General features: G+C 41.1%; 1 protein-coding gene across 1 annotated transcript in view; it reads left to right on the forward strand.

The window, feature by feature from the left end:
- The first annotated feature begins 424 nt into the window (after positions 1-424).
- The window catches only part of STMN2 (stathmin 2), a 39987-nt gene continuing 19315 nt past the window's right edge, over positions 425-21096 (forward strand). The window contains exon 1 of the mRNA XM_063170738.1: positions 425-737. Within this exon, the coding sequence (XP_063026808.1) occupies positions 719-737 (19 nt within the window). The 5' untranslated portion in view covers positions 425-718. The remainder of the gene's footprint in view (positions 738-21096) is intronic.

The raw sequence follows: 21096 nt of genomic DNA on the forward strand, positions 1-21096 counted from the left end.
CACATTTATCCTGTTCTGGGATTTCCAGAGCCCTTTGAGAGGGTAAGCAGGTCACCTGCCATTTCCCAAGGTTAAGAAAAGTTTGATATGACCAAGGTTAGTTCTGGGGACAGTAAAACAATAAAAAAGGTACTAAAATGCAGAAACATTCAGTATAAAACAATTGCATAGGATATCTGTGTACCCTTGCAGGAGGCAAAAATAATCTGAGCAGCTGTTTTACTGAAATGGTCTAGGAAATCCCTTGCAATGGTCCCTCTTCTTGTTGTATCTTTGGAATGAAATATGTTAAAATGAATTTGTGCATGTTTTACAGGTAGCAACAGCAGAGCCCTCAACACCAATAGGCTTTTTTCATGTAAGACATAAAACATTTGACATGGAATGTACTATTAACACCAGACCGAGGGGGGAGAAGCATCCAAGGACTGATTTCCATTTCAAACTGCATTCTGGCACTTTGTACTCCAGCACCATTGGTGGATCAATATTTAATGCCCGGAGATTCTGGCTCTGCAGGAGTCATGTCAGGGGACCTCTCGAGCCAATCTGCTTGGGTGGAGGAGTGATAATTATTCATGGGCTCCTGCCTCTTGCTCCTTCTCTTGCACAGCCCCACTCTGCTGACTCAGTGCCTTATTCAGTCTTCTCTCCCTCTCTCCACTGCTGTAGCTGGACCCCTTTGCCTTCTCCGCCTCTGAGAGCTGCACATCCCAGCATGGCTAAAACAGCAATGGGTAAGAAAACGCCTCTCTTTTCCTTCAGCCAGCACTAAGGCTGCTGTCTCCTAGGTCTGCTACCTACCCTGGGTGTTCTTCTCGCCCTCCCAAAAGTTTAGGAAAAAAAAAAATCAAGAGAACACTGAACGTATTTTTTATTTCATTGATCAGAGAAAAAAGGAGAGGGTGGGTGGGACATGGGGATGTTTTAACGTTTTAGTATCTAACCAGAGATCGGATTAATTATATAGCAATGGGTGAGGTCGGCATATGAGCACGGCATAATTTTGAAACGGTTTTCATTATTTTAAAGGTTAATAGATATTATATATACATATATATATATATGCATATATATAACACAGATATAGATAGATACTATATATGTGTGTGTGTGTGTGTTTATATATGTGTATATGTATATATATATATATATATATAAAGAAAGAAAAAAAAATAAAAACGAACGGTAAAGTTATCCCTGTAGTCAATGTGCCTCCACCCATCCCCGCCGGCCGGAGTCAGCGCTCCCCTCCACCTCTGAAACCGGGTGGGGAGAAGAAAAGAAGAACGGGGGAGCGGCACCGCCGCCCGAAGGGGCTCGGCGCGGCTCGGGGGCTGCGGGCGGGGCCGGGCCGGGCCGGCGGGCCGCGGTGCGGTGCGGTGCGGGGCGGGGGGGCTGCGGCGGGGCGGACCCCGCCAGGCGCGCACTGCGGCCGGCCGCGCCCAGCCCAGCCCGGCCCGGCCCCGCACGGCACCGCGGGGCTGCGGGCGGGGGCGAGGGGGAGCCGCGCTCGGCGCTGCCCCGGCGCTGCCCGCACCTGCAGTCCGCCGGGGGGCGGGGGCCGGTGAAGTAGGTCACTGCATCACGGAGAGCCGGTGTGCGCCAGCAGCGCCCGCCCTGCGCTCTCTCTCGGGGGGCAGCCGGCGGGGCTGCTGTTACCTCGCGTTTCGCAGCGGCACGGAGAGCATCCATCCCCCTCCCTCCCTCCGTCCCCCGCAGGAGCCGCGCCCTGCCGCCGCCGCGGCGCCCCCGCCCCTGCCCGTCCCGGGAGCGGCCCCGCGGGGCGCGGCCCCTCCGCCCTGCCCGGCCCCGCGGGGCTCTCGGGGAGCGCCTGCCCGCCCGGTCCCTGCTGCTCCTGGCGGGAGCGAGGGGCGGTAGCCCGGCACTGGCCCCTTTGTTCGAGGGAGGCTGCTGGGTAGGGTGGGAGAAAAAATCCCAATGAGGGTGTGGAAGAAGGAGAGGGAGAACAGTCGTGGGGTCGGACTGCTGAAAGCGTCCAGACCCTAACGCTCCTTACGGTTGGTTTTTTGTTGGTGTGGGGGGTTTTTTGGATTTGGGTTTTTTTTCTTTTTTCTTTTTGAGGAGGAAAGAGGCTGGACCTGCATTTGACGCATTCAAATTCAAGTTGTCACAATCATTCACCATTAATGTCATGCACACGCAAATCCCACAAAATAAAGATGAAGTGCTCCCAACACGATTAGCGTCCTCTCCAAGAAGCAAATCCAGTTCAAATTTCCATTTGTGCAGATTCTTGTTACCGCTATTCATCGCATTGCACGAAGTTACAGCAAACCCTCCTGGCACCGGCTGAACCCGATGCATTACCCCAAAGCGTTTATCTGAATGCTGATGTTCCGCTCCTAAGGAACAATTGCTGTGCATTGAAAGCATTCTAACCCGGCTGTGGCACCCTTGGGAGCAAGGCATGAGACAGCTGTAGATGCAAACAGAGCAGGGACGTGAGGGCTGCGGGAGCCTGGCCAGCCCTGCAGTGCCGAGCACGCCGTCCCCTCCCCACTGCAGCAATCCCGTAATCAGTATTGATAATTTGTGCTCGGCCGGGGACTTAGCGCTGCAGAAGGCCTGTTAGGAATTCTGTCACAAGGGAAGGAAGGGCTCCTCAGCCTGGTGTTAATGATCTCTCATCACACAAATATAAAGATTTCTGCGGCAAGGGTGATGCCAGGAATCATTAGGTTTACCCAGAGACAGAGGGACTGTGTGGCGCCACTTTGTCTGTTAATCCCTCGTTAACGAGCCACCTATTCCAGCTATAAAAAGCCATGCAGCCACCTAGCTCCAGTTTCCAAAAATACTATTTACAACAACATTCAATTATAAAATTAAAGTTACTTTATTAAAAGCATCTCCCATCTTTAAACTCACAAAGCTTAAAGGATCCTCCTCACCATTTCTTTAAACTATATTCTTCCTTGTTATCGTTATACATAGACAACATTTGTCTAGACAGCCTATTAGAATAAACCACTTTATTTCAAGAGATACAACAAAGCAAGAAATTTTATTTTCATGTGGAAAAATAGATCCATTCTCAGTAATGCACATTTCCAGTTAGGGCTAAATGAGCTACATTTGTTCCTGTACTCAAACTTTACCCAGTAGAACACTGAAAGAGTTCTGATTTTTTTCCTGTTGAGCACCAGATTTTGCAAAGCGGCAATAAAGGCTAGGTCCTGCTACCACTAGAGCCAGCAAAACGTTTCTAATCAGCTTAAACCAGCCCACTATTATGTTTCTGGCCCTGGTCCAGCAAGGCACTTAATCAGGTGTCTGAGCATGTGAATAGTCCTACTGGCTTTGGACAGAACTCTTCACATAACTCAGGTTAGGCAGATGCAAAACACCTTGAACAAGCCTGTGTTCATATTCTGCAATAGAAAGCAAAACTAAGCCTAAATTTCTATTAAGCTGTGTAAAATAAAAGGTTTTCAGGGAAAGCTCCTTTTACTTATATGTAGGAGTTTCAACAGCTGCAAGAACTTCTGGAGATCATTACACCCTGAATGCCCACAAGATTCTTCTTTCTGTTTAGTTTACATAGTATATGAATGATACATGCCACACAAGCATCTTTGGGGGGTTTTTTTAAGTGTGTCTTTTCTTGAAATTCCATGTAACACTGCTGTACAGAAATTCTGAGGGCTCTAAACTTCGTCCTCCCCCTGACACCATCTTAATTGTGTATTAGATAGAGGGACTCCTTCACACCTTAAGCTCCCAAGCAAACAGGAGGTGTGTTACATAAATCAGGGCCTTTGCCCTGATTTATGGCCCACAATCAGGTCACTACAGACCAATCAGGCCACATATCTGGTTTGATAAACTTACTTAGGGAAAAGTACATTGATGGCAGTGTGGAGGTGAAGCAGTGTGTGATGCCATTGGAACTGAAAAAGTGTTTGAAATCATTATTTCATTGTTTTGTTGTGATGTTTTATTTAAAGACTATTCATTGTTCTAACATCTTCAGACAACCATCATATAGAAAATCTCAGTCCCGATTATGGTTCTGGTTTATTTTATAGAAAGTTATTTAACATAAATACGTGGGGTATGTGTTAATAGTATGTTATGAAAGTGTTTTAATGTCAACTCCTTTTGAGATAGTCAGGAACCCTGTAAGATGATGAATGGGTGGGATTATGAGGATAGAGGAATTGAGGCAGCGCCATGCTCCCTCTTTCTCAGATATAACAAATAATAAATTGTCAGATATAAAATATCTGAGTGAGACTGATTGAACCATTGTAGAAGTACTTCAGAGTTGCTGTTCTGCTTTGTCATTTGCATTTTAGTTATAAGCTCAGACCTTGATACTTACCTTGATGGATGCAAGGCCACTGCTGAGTTTTTCTGTTAACTGAGTACAGCATTATTATTTAATCTGGTATGTAACATACATAAGAAGTCATAAAGAAGTGTATGGTTGTTGATTTTGACTGGTTCCATTATTTTAATAAGTGGCCTTTTTGTACTGCAAAGGGGTAAGAGTTCTGCCTGTAGTCTGCCGCTACACTTAAACAATTGCTTGATTGTCAACAATTGCCCATGAGTAGTCATCTGAATATGAATGGCAATGACAAGCTTCAAGTTAAACAGCATATGGCTAAGTGCCAGGCTGAATTTGGACTGAACACGCTTCTTTCCATATTATTCAGTTTTTAGCTGAAGGTTTTAACCTTCCGCTTTTATAAATAAATGAATATACATCAGCTCTGAATTATTTCCAACTGCCACAGAATTACATGTCTGTAAATAGGAAGTTGCTTTAAGAGAAGAATGAACATAGGCAAGTAACAGAAAGTTATTTATTGTATCATAATTTTGGCAGAAATGTAATTTGACTGAGATACCACTGTTTCAAATTTTTTTAAGAACTAGGAGAAGACATCACAGAATATGCTGGGTTGGAAGAGACCCATCAGGGTCACTGAGTCCAACTCCTGGCCCTGCCCAGAACCACCCCCCAGACTCACACCGTGTGCCCAAGAGCACTGTCCAAACATTTATTGAACTCTGTCAGGCTGATGCTGGGACCACTTCCCTGTGGAGCCTGTTCCAGTGCCCAACAACCCTCTGGGTGAAAAAAATGTTTTCCTAATATAATTTTGGTGTGATAAGGAAGCTGAAGGGGTAGCATTTCAATTAGTTTTTTTTTCTGTGAACTTTTATTACTGAGCTAATATAAAAATGTTGGTAAGTAAAATTTACTAAAGAACTGAGGTTAACACCTATTCATATTCTTTTCTTGGTTTTTAAAGACTTGATTACTCTTCCTACTATTGAGAATTAAGACAGGAATAATTTTAAAAAGAGTCCATATGGCTAAGGATTTATATTGCCTCATAGCAGTTCTTTACTTACCCTGAGGTGTACAGGCAGGAGGGATGGAACGTCATCTATTCCATTTTCTTATGGAATATAACCCATCACACACTGAGGAAATAAAAATAAACTTCAGCAGCTTGAACACTTCCAAAATGTTCTCTCACCTCCACCTCCATTACCATCACCTCTTTGTCCCAATATAAGCTCTAGTTAGGCTAAAAACTTCCCTGTTTAATAATGTAATCCTGTAATTCATTCACATAGATTTTGTGAATTTGGATTTTCTTTGATTTTTTATTTAAGACTGGAAATTTTTTACTATTGGTATTTGTTCAACAATAGTACATTTCTCTATATCACATTTTGCACATTGATTTTTTATTATATATACTGTGTAATCTAACCTTATGGTTAGATTTCTCTCAGGTGACGTATTAATTTCTTTAGAAAAGAATTCTCCATTTTCAAATTAATAGCATTCATTTGAGAAAAAAAAAAAAAACCTCATTGCAAAAAAGAGGTGGGGCACTCACATCCAGCAATATATTTAGGTAGTTTTAGCCTTCAAAGACTATATTGATTCTTCTAATTGCTTGCAGAGAGAAGTCAGCATTTTTTTGTAGTCTAAAACACAGATAGCAGAAGGTTCCCATGACAGATCAGTCTGGGCAATACTTGACCTGTGCAGCATTTTCATGTAGGTCTAATTTAACTACTATAATAGTTCACAGACAAAACAGGCAAAGAGATGCTCAGCGCTTCTGAAAAATAACAAACATTAGGAGTCCTAAAGTAGGCATCCAAAAATGGTGTCACACCACATAATTGGTATAGTGACTCACTAAAAGCTTTGCTAAAGCTGGTACAGCAAAAAAAGCTGAAGATAAGGGACTGAAGGTGGCACCTGGCCCTGTGACCAGTAGGCAAAGAGAGAGAATGTAAATTTGCCTTTCAGCTTAGGGTATCAGGCTTCAAAATCCTTTATCCTGGCACTTTTGGTCGCTCTGCCCAAGAGGAGGAGCAAATGGAACACCATGAAGCAGCAGTGCTTGCTTACCTCTGCAGCAACTACCTGCAAAAAAATCCACTGTCAGTTCTCCATACAAGTCACCTTTAAAACCAAAAAAGTATTGCCATCCTCAGCTGGCTTGTAGAGAACATGCCTTCTTCAGCATTTATCCATAAAATGGATGATAGATGAACCAACTTTGAAATGAGTCTTGCCTCACTGGAGCCAATGGATTGCAGTACAGCCACTGGCCCCAGCACAACCAGCTGCTCTTTAGTCCATGGGGACACAGAGACTGGCAGCTGATTTGGATGAATGGCTGCTATTCACAGTCCTTTCTAGGCTGCACACAACCCTCACACCATTCCATGGATGCAGTCTGAGGTGGTGTTGGTTTTCATTCCCATTAAAAGGACTGTTGCTCTCACTCGGAAGGGCGGGTCCCCAGTTCCACCGGGGACAGGTATCTCAGTCCTGCAAGGTGCTGGGTACCATGACTGCAGTGCAGACAGTACCTGTCCCTCTAGTGTCTCAGAACTTTTCAAACATGGACAAAAATGGCTTTGGAGACCTCAATCCACATGGACCTGCATCCTGAGTCAAAAAAAAAATGGACTGATGCATAAATGCTGGCTCCTGGGAACTAAATACTTATGACATCATGTGTCTGACAAATACCAGCATACAAAGTTGATCTGAAATTATTTCATTTTCTCTTCCACTTATGTTTTTCTTTTTCCTGTCTTCTAATACATAATTTAACCACTGAAGTAAATTTAAGCTATTTCTGCCAGGATGTGCAGTTAAATTGGACCGCATCTGCACAAAATATTAGGCTTTGCTGAATATATTCAGAAATGTTATTTTTCTGAGCTATAGCTTTCACTCCAAGCAGTTCATAAATAAATTATGATTTATGCATTCATTCTAAAGCACAAAACCTATCACTGTTGTAGCAGTTATTATGTGAAATTGTGATCCTTCACAGACACTACTACAAAACAGGATTATTAGGAGTTTTTTCACCAATCTTGCCCCAAGCAGTAGTTTGGAGAGGTGACTGAGGATAGGGTTAGTAGTGAGATACAGGCATGGCTGTCCCACAGCAACAGGGAGAGGTCAGCACCTCTGGCTATGGTCAGGGTCTGCCCAGAGTAAATGTACTCATAATTTGGTGGCCCAGAGGAAAATGTCAGGAGGAATGGTGAGACTTCCACTGTCCCTTGGACTCCTCACACACAGCCTTAGGGAAGCCCTGGCTCGGTCTCTTCCATTGTGGGGAGTGGAGAAGGTGTGGCAATGGGTGCCCTCCTGCTCCTGGGCCAAACAGCTGGTGGGTGGCCTCCAGCTGTGCTGCTGGGGTGTGGTGGCCCTTGTCCCTGTGTGTCCTCCTGCCCACAGAATACCAGAGCCACCAGCTGCGTGTTCTTTCCACTCTCCCGTGGGAAGAACATCATGCTAAAGAGAGGAAAAGGGAGCACACAGGAGGGAGGATGACCTACACCTAGGAGCTGGGATCCCAGGGGCATCACTGGATTTTGCATATATGGCAAAATAGAAACAGTTGTGGAAGCAGCAAATAGAATCTGAGTTCCTTTGGGTGACAGGATGCTTTGGCTTGAGTGGAAATTTTGGGAGTTTGACCCCAGCTCTGGCATTTTCCAGTCAAAGATGTCAATGTAGGCAGTTGCTCCAATGGGCAGGAGTAAGACAGCCAGCAGCATTCCTTCTCAGCTACATTTTAAAAGAAAACTGTGGCTTGCTCCTGTGTTTATGATGAGCCCTGTGCTACCTATGTGTGCCCCACACTGCCAGGAAACAAGCTACACAGATTTCTTCAGAGGACTGGCTGTGAGCTGGAGAAACACACAATTCCCAATGTTAGTGGCTTAAACATTTCAAGTCTGAGCTATCCTTGCTTATCCAAAGTTCAGTACCCTACAATGCACACCAATTTAAAGAGCACAAATTGTGGTTTTCTGTATTCTCATGACCTCTCCTCATCTCTGCAGGAATCTCTGGGTTCCAGATCCTTGATTTCGAAACCTGAGTTTTCTTAAGCATCATTTTAGGCACCTAGTTCCTTTATTGGATTTGTAGGTTAATCATTTTATGACCTGACTTTCTCCTCTTTAAGATGGGGATAATCTTGGGTACTTACCTCAGAGCTGGGATGTGAGGTTATGTTCCATACTGCATGAAAATGTGTAACCATGCTCTGATATTATAGAAGTGCCAAAATCCATACTGATCAGATTAAGAAGCAGAGCAACTTACCTGCTAAAGCTGTATTAGCATTCTGTGCTATTGAGATACTTTTCTATAATCCTTAGGGAATTTCTTAGGGAAATAAAAAATAACAATGTGTGTATTTTATGCTACTGAAGGCACAGAGTTCTACAAATTCAGAATTTTCCCTAAGCTAAGGTATACGCTACTGGAAGGTAGATGAAGTATCTACATTTAAATATATTCACTTATCTCTAAGTAGCTAAAACGTTTGATCTTGATGCTTTCAAAATTGCTGAAAACACAAATTGTCCTTTTGGACTAAGATTTCTGATATATACATGTTTAAATTCATCCTCTGATTTCCAGTAGGATGACTCTGGATGTCATTTCATTGGTGGAGCTCCCTGAAGTGACTAATATAATCATGTCTATTATTTTTCTTTTTCAAAAGATTGTGGAGACCACAGCCATGTCAAAGATGCACAAAATGTTTTTAGCAACATTGCTATATGGAATTGCAGCAGAAATTACCTTTTTTTGGTTTACAGGTATTTTTGTACTGCAAATCCTCCAGTTACCTGAATGGAGCTGTAATGTACCTAGGATATCTTAAAGCAAATGCATCAATATCCATAATTTTTCAAAGACATTTTTGGAAGTGAAATACATTTCTGTAACCCATTTCATTAGTCTGTTAACTATTTTGATGTATTTGTTGCTTACTTTATTCATGTGAAAAGAAAGGGTATCTTATGTCACTCAAGTCATGTTTGTATCAATCACTTGAATATACCTTCTTTGTCTCCAGGTGCTGATTTTTTTACATAGATGTAATACAAAAAGCTATTTCTAAGCTGATATTTTTCTATATGTTCAGATATCTTTTGATGCTGTCAAGACTGTAGTTAGGGGACTTTCAATATTGTATGCTGTAGATAGGAATGAAACTCTGATTCCTGATTTAAAAACCTAAATGTTTAATATTTGTCAACAAACCACTTGTTCTCAAGGCAAATAACTTTTACTGGGAAATGATGTTTTAAGTCTAAATATCATTTTCCAAGTAAAAGATCAATAATGACTTAAGAAAAGTAATAGTAAGGTATTTTTTTAAGCTGCATTGACAATTCAAGTTCCTCCATTATTTTTTTCCCAGTGAAACATTAAGGGAAATATCTTACTTAGGGAATCATTCTGCATTTGATTAACAGTGTAAAGTATTTCATCTTCTTGTTGTGAGAGGCTTGAAAAACAGGGATAAACATGACAGAAGTACTTTCAAGTCCTCTGCAAAATTGTAATTATCAGTTTGCATCGTTTGCCAGTGCTGCTCTAGAGGTCTCATCTCTGCTGGCATCCTGGTTTCTCCACAAAGATGTAGCAAGTCTGTCAAGGGTAGAAATTGCAATAAGAACAAATTCTGAACCCATGCAGCAAAATGAAGGCATTTAGATAAGCAAACAGGTAATCTACAATATGAAGGTTGCAAAAGTATATTTAGTGCACTTCTATGTAGTTATACAAACTGAATTTCCAAGATTAAAAAAAAAAAATTAAGAAAAAGTATCGTGGAAACAGAACATTATATCAGATGGACCCCAGTCTGTCCCTGAACTGTGACTACTATTTTTATAGTCACTTAATGTAATTTGTATGTAGGGGAAAGTCTGAGATAGCAGTTAGGAAAATTTCTATTTGATAAAACTCCCAATGTTCTTGTGAACAATCTACCATCCTAATCCATTTCCCATCTACCACATCCCCATGACCTACTGATTTCCAGTCTCATCCGTTTCCTTGGTACCCTTTCCCTGATTTTCTCAACCTAGTTTCATTATCCAGTCAGTCAAGTGTTATCCTCATTCTTGATCCAGTTTCAGTCATCCTATTCCTTAACTGACTTTACCTGCTTGGTTTTCCTTCTTTATTTTTCTTTAATTTTTCTGCTCTTGGCAATTACTCCCGCAATGCAGATTCAGCTCTCATCTCTTCACACAGCTGCTTCATTCTTGTAGTCCTTCATACTTCCATGAGGTCAGAAGGGGAGGAATTGAGACCACAGGATACAACTATCCTCTTTTTTTTCCAGTTTCCAGTGCTCCTGTGGTCCACAACATCACTCTTTGTCCACATGGAATCAGAATCCAGCACAAAGTGGCTTGAGAGAAGCTGGCTGTAAAGCTGTTTTGTGTCTCTCAGACAAGGCTTAAGGCTGAAATCTGATATTTCACTGACTTATTCCCAGGCCAGGCCTGGACAAATTTTTCAAATGAAGAATGATTCCCTGGCACAAAGCACTAGAACCTTTCAAACAAGTGCAATAGCCACTTGCTTGGCTTACCCACACACATGTATTTTTCCCTAGTCATCATCACGAAAATAGTGAAATGTTTTTAGCTAAAACCTTCTCCAAAATTCAGGAAGAAGCAGCCTTCCAGCCAAGAAAACTGTAGACCAAATTGCAGTTTAAGGATGTGATGTTCAGTGGAAGGACAGATTTTCTGATGCAGTGGGAGAAACAAAGCAGCATAAGGTGGGAAATAGCAATGGCTGACAGTGTTGCACATTTAAATGGCTAAGATGTGCAAAGGCCAGGAACACCAACCTGGACAGAATTAGATACTAAACCAGGGGAAATCTGTGGGTGAAGTAGACTCATGTTGGTTTACATCTGATGAGCCTATTTTCCCCCTTTAAAACTCCCAAAGCATCAACTTGGGAGGAAACCTCTCCTTTATTATTTTTTAAAATCATGTAAGAGCCAGCTACACTAAAAAAGCGGGAGAATTTTATTATTCAGAAAAAGAAACTTCTTTTTTATACTGGAAAAAGATCATATAATGAAAAAGACAGAATAGGCTGTTGCAAATTGACATTTGGGGATATCTAACTCCTGCTGCTTTTAGAACATATTAAAATGCGATGGACAATCCAATTCTGGAAGTTTGAGAAGTCTGTTGTAAAGAACAAGCTAAAAAGCAAAGAAGTTCTGATTTGCTGTTAATGGCAGATTGTTGATGCTGGTGCACAGTGCCCTGAAAATTTCACTATTGCAGGATTCTTTTTTTTTTTTTATTCTAAATGAGACAAACACCCTTACAACAACAATCAGTGGATTATCTCTGCAGGGATCAGCTCCTCATGTGGTTAATTTAATAGCAGAGCAGTGTCTCTGAATTCATCAAGATTTTCTTGTAAGTGTAGGCTGGTATTGCAGAAAAAATAGAGAGGCTCAGACAGAGAGAGCTGCAGAGAGAGATAGACTGAGAGAGCAAAGGTGCTCTAGAAATTTTCAGTAATATTTTGGAATGAGAAAAATACCACTAAATTGAAAAACAGTAAAAAAGAAGGAAGGAGAAGAGAAAGATGAAAAAGAGAGGTGGGTCATGAAAGACTGGGAAATAATTGGGAGCAGTCATATTCCCAAAAGTTCCTATAAATTGCTATAGCATAATCATAATCATTTATGCATCAATTTTACATCTTCAAAAATCAAAGTGCTTCTATTATGCAAATCAGAGCAAAGCTACTTAAAACACAGGTCACTTCACTGCAAGCAGTAGCTCTTGTTCTAGTTTTATTGTAGCATCAATTGTAATAAAAAATATCGTCCCAGCAAATGTTCCCTTTCAGCCAATTTAATCAATTCTGAATAATATACTAATTTCTTTGCACCATCAGTGTCATTTCCAAGAAGAGGCGCCATTCTTTATCTTTCTTTTTTTTCTTGTTAATTTTTTTCATCTTCTGATTAGCATACTCAATAATATTTATAATTTATGCCCAACCATGATAGAGTTTATATGCTGTTGAGACGTATCATTATTTTCATTATGGAAGCAATCAAATGTTTGCATGTATGCATAAAGTCATGGCAGGATACAATAGCAGAAATATAAATCTGGTAATTAGTAGTAATAACTGCATAGATTGTTTAGGTAAAGGTCACATAGAAAACTCTGAAAGCCACAGAGTGACAGATGTGTGTCATATGGAAGGGTTTGTTTCATGAATTTGAGCACCTCATTTAGTGTGCTCACTACCTTAAGCCACCTATTTTCCCAGTTATTCCCCACATCCCTGATAGCCCTCCACTGGACTTTCAGGTATTCTTCCATGTCACTCTGAAATTGGGGGATCCAAGACTGAATGCAGAACCTCAGGTGCAGCTCCACAGCACCAAACCTTCAATCAAAGGTGAACCCAACCAACCCCTCCTGCTGATTCACACCCACCTCTGCTGCTTCTGTCTTCCAAACCTGGATGTTTAAAAGAAAGATTGAAGAAATAGGGGGAAAAAAATGAAAAAAAACCCACAAACTCTCCCTTGTGAGATTTTTTTATGCCAGCCTACACATGCAGAATTTATTTCTACAAACTTTTTAAAAAAATAAGTCACTTCCCCAGTATCCATTCCTGTTTTGGTTCTTACACTTCATCCTTCAGCATTGATAGTTATGGGTTTAGGATCCCATCATCTGAAGCCTCACTTGGGCATTTGTACTTTTTTTGGACTGTGAAGAAGACTAACAGAAAATTATCTTATCCCCTTCCATTTTGTAAAAATAGATTTCCACATTAGCCCCAGTTTCTAGATTTGGTGACCTGCCAAAAGATACTTCTCCTAGTCATTCTGCTGCCCACTTGTTAGCAGAAACACCAAGTGAAAAGATGAATTTTACAGAATTGACTTTGTATCAACGTAGTTGGTGAGGGAATTGCTGTCATTTGTGCTTACTCTGTGCAGTGCTTTCAAAGTCCTTCAAACCCTGAAGACATTATTTTTTGAATCAAAGGATTTCTCCAAAGATACACATGCCTTTGATAGGCTTCCTGCATAGGGAGACTGTTTTAAATTAGGGATTACATTTCTCTAAATCCAGAAATTTCATCCTTTGTAATAGCTCATAATTAAATACAGCCCCTTACGCCCACATATACCCCACTAAGTAGACTTAAAATTGTATAAAAACATTTACATTCCAATAGTCTTTGTTATGAAAAAGGGGATCTAAGCCATACAACATAAAGCATCACAGTAACACAGTTTCCATTATCACACCTCCTCGGGTTTAAAGCAAAATCTTCCATAATTATGAGGTATGTTGACAGGCAAAATCTAATATCAAACAGTTTTATATGGAAACTCAGGACTTATATACTAGGAGCTTATTTTGTTCTGGCATTCAAATTTAAAATACTACTGTTAATTAACACAATTATAATGTGTGTCCCATTGTATAATTGCAAGGATTGGGATTCTTCCTTTGTAAGTAATCTACTTACATATGTCATTTGCAGTTGTGTGCAGAAAGCAAACCCTGTAAAGAAAATGCCTTTATTCGAACTGATGAGACATTCTTATTTTATAATGTTCCACAAAATTAAAATTCCATTCAAAACCCAGAAGTAAATTGGATTTTCCAGACTGCCTCCTTTCATTGTCTTTTGCATTTTGACATTTAGTCGGTAGCCATGGCAGCCAGTAAGAATGATTGTGGAGCATAAAGATGCAGTTGCACATATTTGGCTTTGGGTTAAGTACATTAAATACATGGGAATTGCTCAAAATCAACCCATAAACTTACACAAATCTAGCTTTATATACATACATATATATTAAACATATATATACATATACACGTATATATACTTTTTTATGTATAGACATATATATAAACTTACTAATTAATGATTCTATGTGTTTGGTTTTCAGACCCTATAAAATGTGTTTTCTAGCCTATATATGGAGTGATTAGTTTTGAAAGATACTATCTACAGCACTCACAGCAGTATATTTTCTCTTAAATGGATTCTTCTGATATTTGTGGTGTGAAAATAACTGTGATAGGTTTTGCGCTCAGTGCAATGACTCAACAAGCAAGGAACACATTTAATTACTGGAATGCAAAGATTGAGAGTCAACCCTACAAGAAGTTGTAATTGCATTTATATCATATTGTACAAACAAAAATTTCTACTTAGCTGATTGCCCTGCTTCTTTTTTTTTTTTTCTTTTTGTCTAAAGAAAAAAATTTTAAAAAAGGCACCTTCCATTTTATCTGGCTTATTGTTCTGAGCCTCAAGACACAGCTAAATAATGTTTTGGCCTTCATTAGTTCAAAGCAAAATTTTGAAAATACTGGAAGACATTAAAGCTATCTGCACTTTGGAATGGCACAGTGTTGTTTATAAAATGTATATGAGTTATAAAATATAATATAATATGAGTCATATATTATATCAGAGCTGTAGTTCTGTTAAAAGCGTGTGCTTATCTGAGCCAGAAAAATGGCAAGAATCAGCCTGTCTGATAATGGAAACTGTCACTGTGGTAATCTATCTCTGGTCCCTTGATTGAGGTACTCCACAACAGCTTAATGATGAAAACAGAAAAAGTTTTCTTCTTTCTGGCCCATTCTTTCCTAATTGCTTGCTTTTCCTGAACCATTTTGAGCCATTTCTTTCCTTGATGCTGTATCAATGGCTTGCTTTCAAAACATGTGGGCAGTTCTGCTAATACTTGCTTTCTGGAGAAGCTCAGTATGAACAATTTGACTAATCTCAGCACAGAGGTGAGGGGAGGGACTTCATCATGTAATGCCAGGTACAAGTCCAGGAAGGATCTGTGTCCAGATGGAAAGAAACAGTTGCAGAACTCCGATTTCTATCACCAAGATCGGCAGTAGGCAAGGTGATGTCATTAGTCTCCAGGGATGATAAAAAAATAGCTTGGAGTAAAATGACACTCAGTGTCAAGTGTCAGTGGCTGGTGCATGGCCAGGTGATGCACAACCAGGACGTGTTTGCCCAGCCAACATAAAGGGATAAGGGTGATGCAAATTTAAGTCAGTGGAAGCCCCTGAAGACATCACGGTGAAAAACTAAATAAAGGCCTCTGTTCCAAATACACACATGGATGACAGTGAGATTCAGATAAATAAAATACTGGCAGCCAGCTCTCTCACACCTGCTCTAGTAACCCAGTCTTACTGTGCTGGAACAGAACCCATTTGTGATTCATGCCTTGGGAGGATGCTGTTTGATCATAGTGGCTGCGTGACTAAACCATTGCCATTCTACTTCATCATATTGGATTTGCATCCTCCCTCAAGGCTGCAGACAGCACCTGTAGGGCCTGCAGCGCTGCAAAGAGGTGTCACTTATACAGAATTCAGGAGAGCTCTGTTCCCATGGGGCTTTCCTACAGAATAGGTCTGTGTCCCAAGGCATTTCTTTTTTCATGTCTGTGACATTTTATCCCCCAGCATCCCTTCCCTCTCCTTCTCACTCCATAAGCTCTTTGGCATAGGGTGTTTGCATCTGACACATTTTTACAGAAAGTAGCACAGATCTCAGCTGAGCCCCCGCATACTCCCACAAAGTGGTGATGAGATGACCTTAAGAGCATACTGGGAGGCAGCAGCCATCCCTGATAGCCCAGTTCTGGATGTACTGCTGGGTTCTCTGCTTGAGACACCAGAGGAGATTGGAGTGCCCAACACAAGGACTCCAAATTTCACTTTCCACCAGTGCTGGCTTCAGCACCAAGCTGCAGACACGATGCTGCTGTGGTGGCTGAAGCCTTCATGCTGCTGAGGGAAAGTGGGCTGCTTGCAGGCTTGGCAGCTTCCAATCTGTAACTCACTTCTCCCCACCCCACGCTTAGAAAGACACTGAAGAAGTTCCAGCTCCTTTGCACGTCCTTCCCTGGTGCTTCAGCCACCAGCATGGCCCCGGAACCAAGGCAAGCACCACAGGGAGCAGCTGGGCTCGGGGAGCTCCTGGGCACTGCATGTCCACTTCTGAGGGGGGGATCAGCAATCTGGGATTGTCTATTGCAGGGAAGTCCTGAAGCAAAGTCCACTACGCTGATGTTACAGAAGGCAAGTACAGTTGGTAGCCCCCATCCCAGGAATGCTGAGCCAAAATAACCTGCATGCAGCAAGGCTGGGGTGGTTATGTTGAGAAGAGTCTTTGAAAATCCTTCTGCTTCCCTGGCCTTCAGACAAGTACATCAGGACTCCTGAAAACACTGTTTTTTCGCCTGCATGTAGATGGACATCATGGTTCAGTGGTGCCTACCAGGAGGGATCTTCAGAGCCATGCTAATGGAAATTTTGGAGTGAAATATATGGCTTTTTAAGCCATTTTATATGTAACCTGTCTCAGAAGTGTAAAGGAGATTAATGTCTGTGTCCTGGTGAAAGGGGCATACAACCCTTCGGGCATACAATGCAAAGGAAATGCATTACACACCATGAGCACTAAATCATGGCAGGCAAATCCATCCATTCAAAAACTCCAGAGCTCAAGGTTTTGTTTCTTAAATCATTCATATAAGATTCTAAGTGAGAGATCAGGAGACAGAGATTTTTCTTGAGAACAGGAAAATTAGTGATAGAATCAAACCCAGAACAATACATGGAGAATCCTTACTACTACTTTAGCAGGAGTTCTCAGCTAAAAGTAAAACAGATTTTTCTGTAAGCCATGACAGAGCTAAGCTTGCTACAATGCCAGTCAAAAGAAGCTGTTTGCCCCAGGTGCAGATATGTAACAAAACCAACAACAGTTCTTGAGGAGGTAATGTGAGCCAAATAAGGAAGGTTATTTCCTCCTGGTCTTGCTGCTTTCCTCCTGGTTCTTGCTGAAAGCCTGTTCACTTTTTCCATCCAGTCCACATTCAGGAATATTACTTTGGTTCAAATCATCGCATTGCTGAATTTCCACAGACTTTTTTGCTTCCAATGAATACAGGAGACAGTTCCTGGCTGGGGCTGCCTTAATAGTTTTCAAATTTTGATGTTTGCATGACTTTCACACTTAAGTGATAATCAGAAATTATCTGTGTCTGTGGAGGTCTCTTGTGAAGGTGGGTGTAAGATCGGTATCTTAAACATCAGTATCCTGCCAAATCATCTGAATAGCAGGGTTTGAACTTCTGACTGCACAAAAATTAAACAGTCATGTTCAGTTAACCAGCAGGAAATAAAGCTGTTTTAGGACTACTGTAGCCTTTAAGTTCATTCTTCACTCTTCATCCACCTCATTGTTTTCAAAGTCTGTTTTAGTAACTTACATCCTTTCCTACACAGAAAGCTCGTGGGAAGAAAACTGGGGGAAGACAGATGGGTGTCACAGACATATTTTATGAAAAATCCTTTCATTAGGATCTTTTTTTCTGAGAAGCTGGGAAGTTTCAGCTTCTCCATGTTTTGCTGCTTTGGAATGTGGTTTGTAGGGTTGTTTACCCAGCATGTGAAATTGTTTCTACTTGATGACCAATCATGGTCCGGCTGTCTCAGACTCTCTGGTCAGTCAAAGATTTTATTATCATTCCTTTCTATTCCTTTCAAGCCTTCTGATGAAATCCTTTTCTTCTATTCTTTTAATATATAATTTTCTTTTAATATAATATATATCATAAAATAATAAATCAGTCTTCTGAAACATTGAGTCAAGGTTCTCATCTTTTCCCTCATGCTGGGACCCCTGCGAACACCACCACAGATGGGATGTAGAGGTGCAGAGAGAAATATGGTGAAGGATGCCTTGTAAAGGCAAAGCAGACCTTAAAGAAGGCTGTATTTTGTATTTCCCCTTGTAAAACAAAAAAATATCTCTAGAATTTTTTGTTTTCACCTTAGTTGAAGTTCTCTTAAGTTCAAACACATTTCAAGAGGGCCACAGTCCAGCCAGTATTAGTACTGGCTCCTTAGCCTTCCCCTCAGCCCCAGAGGATTCTGGAACTGAGCTGCCAAGGGCTTCTTCATGCCAGCGTGATTCATGGCTCTGCAAAGGGTGGCTCAGAAGAGAGTGCAGCATCTGCTCTGCCACTGCCATGGGCCAGTTTCTGCAGTTGAAGAAGGAGGAGCTAGCCCATGGCTGTCTTGTCCTGTCTGCCCATGTTTCCTGCAGCAGGCAGTGTGGTGAGGCTGTGGGGCCCCAAGTCCACTGACAGGCATTGAACAGGCACATGTCTGCTGTGCTCCTTCCACACGAGGAGGAAATGTGTGTGCCGCCATTTCAATGACTGGAAAGCACAATGTGACTACAACAGAGTCTGCATCAGTGTTTGTTTGGAGTAATCATGACAAAGTTGTTGTTTTTTTCAAATTCAAAAAACCACTTAATCCAAATCTCATTTTGGAAATGGGTTTACATTAGCTCAACAAAGAAGTCCCATTAACTCATGTCACAGATGACTGTAATAGTCAGGGTTCAGTAAATGGGCTTTCTTATTGTTTCAGCAGTGAAAATTACATACATTGAAATAATACAAAACAGTAACTTTACATCTTAAGATGCTGACATCATAAAGTGAGCAAAGACATTTGACTCTCACCATGCACAGTAAGTAAAAACCAAAGACATGGTACTTGAAGTACTCCAAAAGGTCATAGTCATGATCAATGATAGATTAGGTTGTAAAATTTGGAGCAGTTTTTAATGAGACCTGTGCCACTCTCCAATCTGCATGTTTGCATGCATTTGTATCCCTGCACTAGAATTCAAGAAAACCATTACTGGACAGTCTTTCCATAAGCAAACAGCCTCTTGTGTATTCCACAGGATGGGTTTTCCAGCCAGATCCCGTGCTGTAACCTAAATTATGCTGTGGAAATGCTATGCCAGGCCTTGCACTAGGGGACAGGGTTTATTGGTACAATCTGACACAGTCTTAATAAGAAGCTGAAGGTCAGATCTGTTGCTTGCATTTGGTTTTTTGTGTATTTTGAAGAACTGATGCTACACTGATCCCTGATTTCACAGCCACTATGTTCTTTTATGGATGACACTAATGCTCGATTCCCTCCCAAACAGTTTTAAAGGCTTTTGTTAAGAGAGTGAAATGGATGATCTTTCTGCCTAAACCCAGGAACATTAATGAGGGTTACAAAAATTAATGCTTAAAACTATTTTTTCAAACTCCCAGTTGCCACAAAGGCAGATTAGAGCTGTCCCAAGCTCTTCCTTTCTCATTTTCCAGGCATATTTTAGGAAATTCTAGAGTCACGGTTGACAGAGGAAACTCACTGGTTAGCTCTTTTTTTCCTGGATTTCTGTTTCTTGTTACTTTTTCATAGTCCCTGTTTATTCTATTGCCTAGATATAGAAATATCAAAAAAATCAGGGACAGGGGACAAAAACAAAACTCTATTCTCGTCTCCAGATTAACCTGCATTGCAGTGTATAAAGACTGCAGTTTTAAAGACTTGGTCCCCAAAGAATGGCCCCAGGTGAGTGGGAGTCCTGTGCCACCATTCTCTACAGTGAAGTAGGTGAGCACTGTAGGGATTAAAGAGTCCCTAAGCTGTGAAGCAGCTTTATTTTTGTTGGGGAAACTGGAAAAGTACACATAAAGATAAGATTGTGAGATGGACTCAAACTAATACTCTGGTGGGCAGTGTTTTGCATTCAGAGAGTAACAAAATGAGCCCCACCTATGTGAACCACCAAAATGAGATGTCACTCATGGCTGAGAATAAGGAGTGGATATGATATATTTACTGCAGGGAGTTTTGCTTTCATTCTCTCCATCACTGGTGACTCTATAAGCCTATAAACATCCTTAGGCTTCCTGACACTGAAGATGGATTTGCTGGTCTTAAGACAACCTAATTTGTTTGACTTCAGACATCTGAATGGGACCATCATTCTCTGGTAATGCTAATCTCTCCCTTGACTGAAAAATAAGCTTTCATGATTTCTGCAAAGTAGCTCTCTTAAATAATGGTCAGCATTAATTAAAGTGAATCCCAGGCTAATAGATCTCAGACATGCTAAAAACTAAATGATACCTAGAAACTGTACTAGTCGTGCCCCATCTTGAATTTTAATTCTCCCAGTCCCATGTACTTGTCCAAGTACAAGCCACCACTTTAGCAGCACTCATCATGTAACTTTCTTCAAATACCCCACCCGCTGTGGGAAACAACGCAGTTGGGATTGTATAATGTCCCCTTGTTTGGCAGAAAAGAATGCAGCACATTACTAAAATGGATTAGTAAAAATAAAATTGTAAATTACTGGTCAACAGATTGTGGCTGCCAGTGTTCACAAAATTATATGACTTAAAGCATTGCCTTGACAAACCAAAAGCTCTAGCACCCCAGAGGGAGCATTACCAAAATGACACTTGTAACAAACCACATCGTCAATAACATCCATCAGAAATCCATATAAAGGATGGGTTTGATAGGTCTTCTCTATCTGCATGTCATGCTTAATCTCAATTCTTAATGCTTCAGTGTCTGCCAGAGGAGGAAACTAAGCAGAATTTCAGTTCAGTCTCAGAAGGGCAACTATCACACAGGCTCCTGCCGAGGGAGCACAGGGCTGAGCTGTGTTATGGGTTCCACACTCTGACCATGGGCAATGTGCCAGTTTCCTTTTCCTTCCAGTTGTACAGAACTTCAAGAACTAGTTGACAAGTGGTATTTGAAATGTCAAAATACAGTAACATTACAAATTCATGTACGTGACGTATACGCATA

This window comes from Melospiza melodia, chromosome 1 (assembly GCF_035770615.1).
Source record: "Melospiza melodia melodia isolate bMelMel2 chromosome 1, bMelMel2.pri, whole genome shotgun sequence".
Lineage (NCBI taxonomy): Eukaryota > Metazoa > Chordata > Aves > Passeriformes > Passerellidae > Melospiza > Melospiza melodia.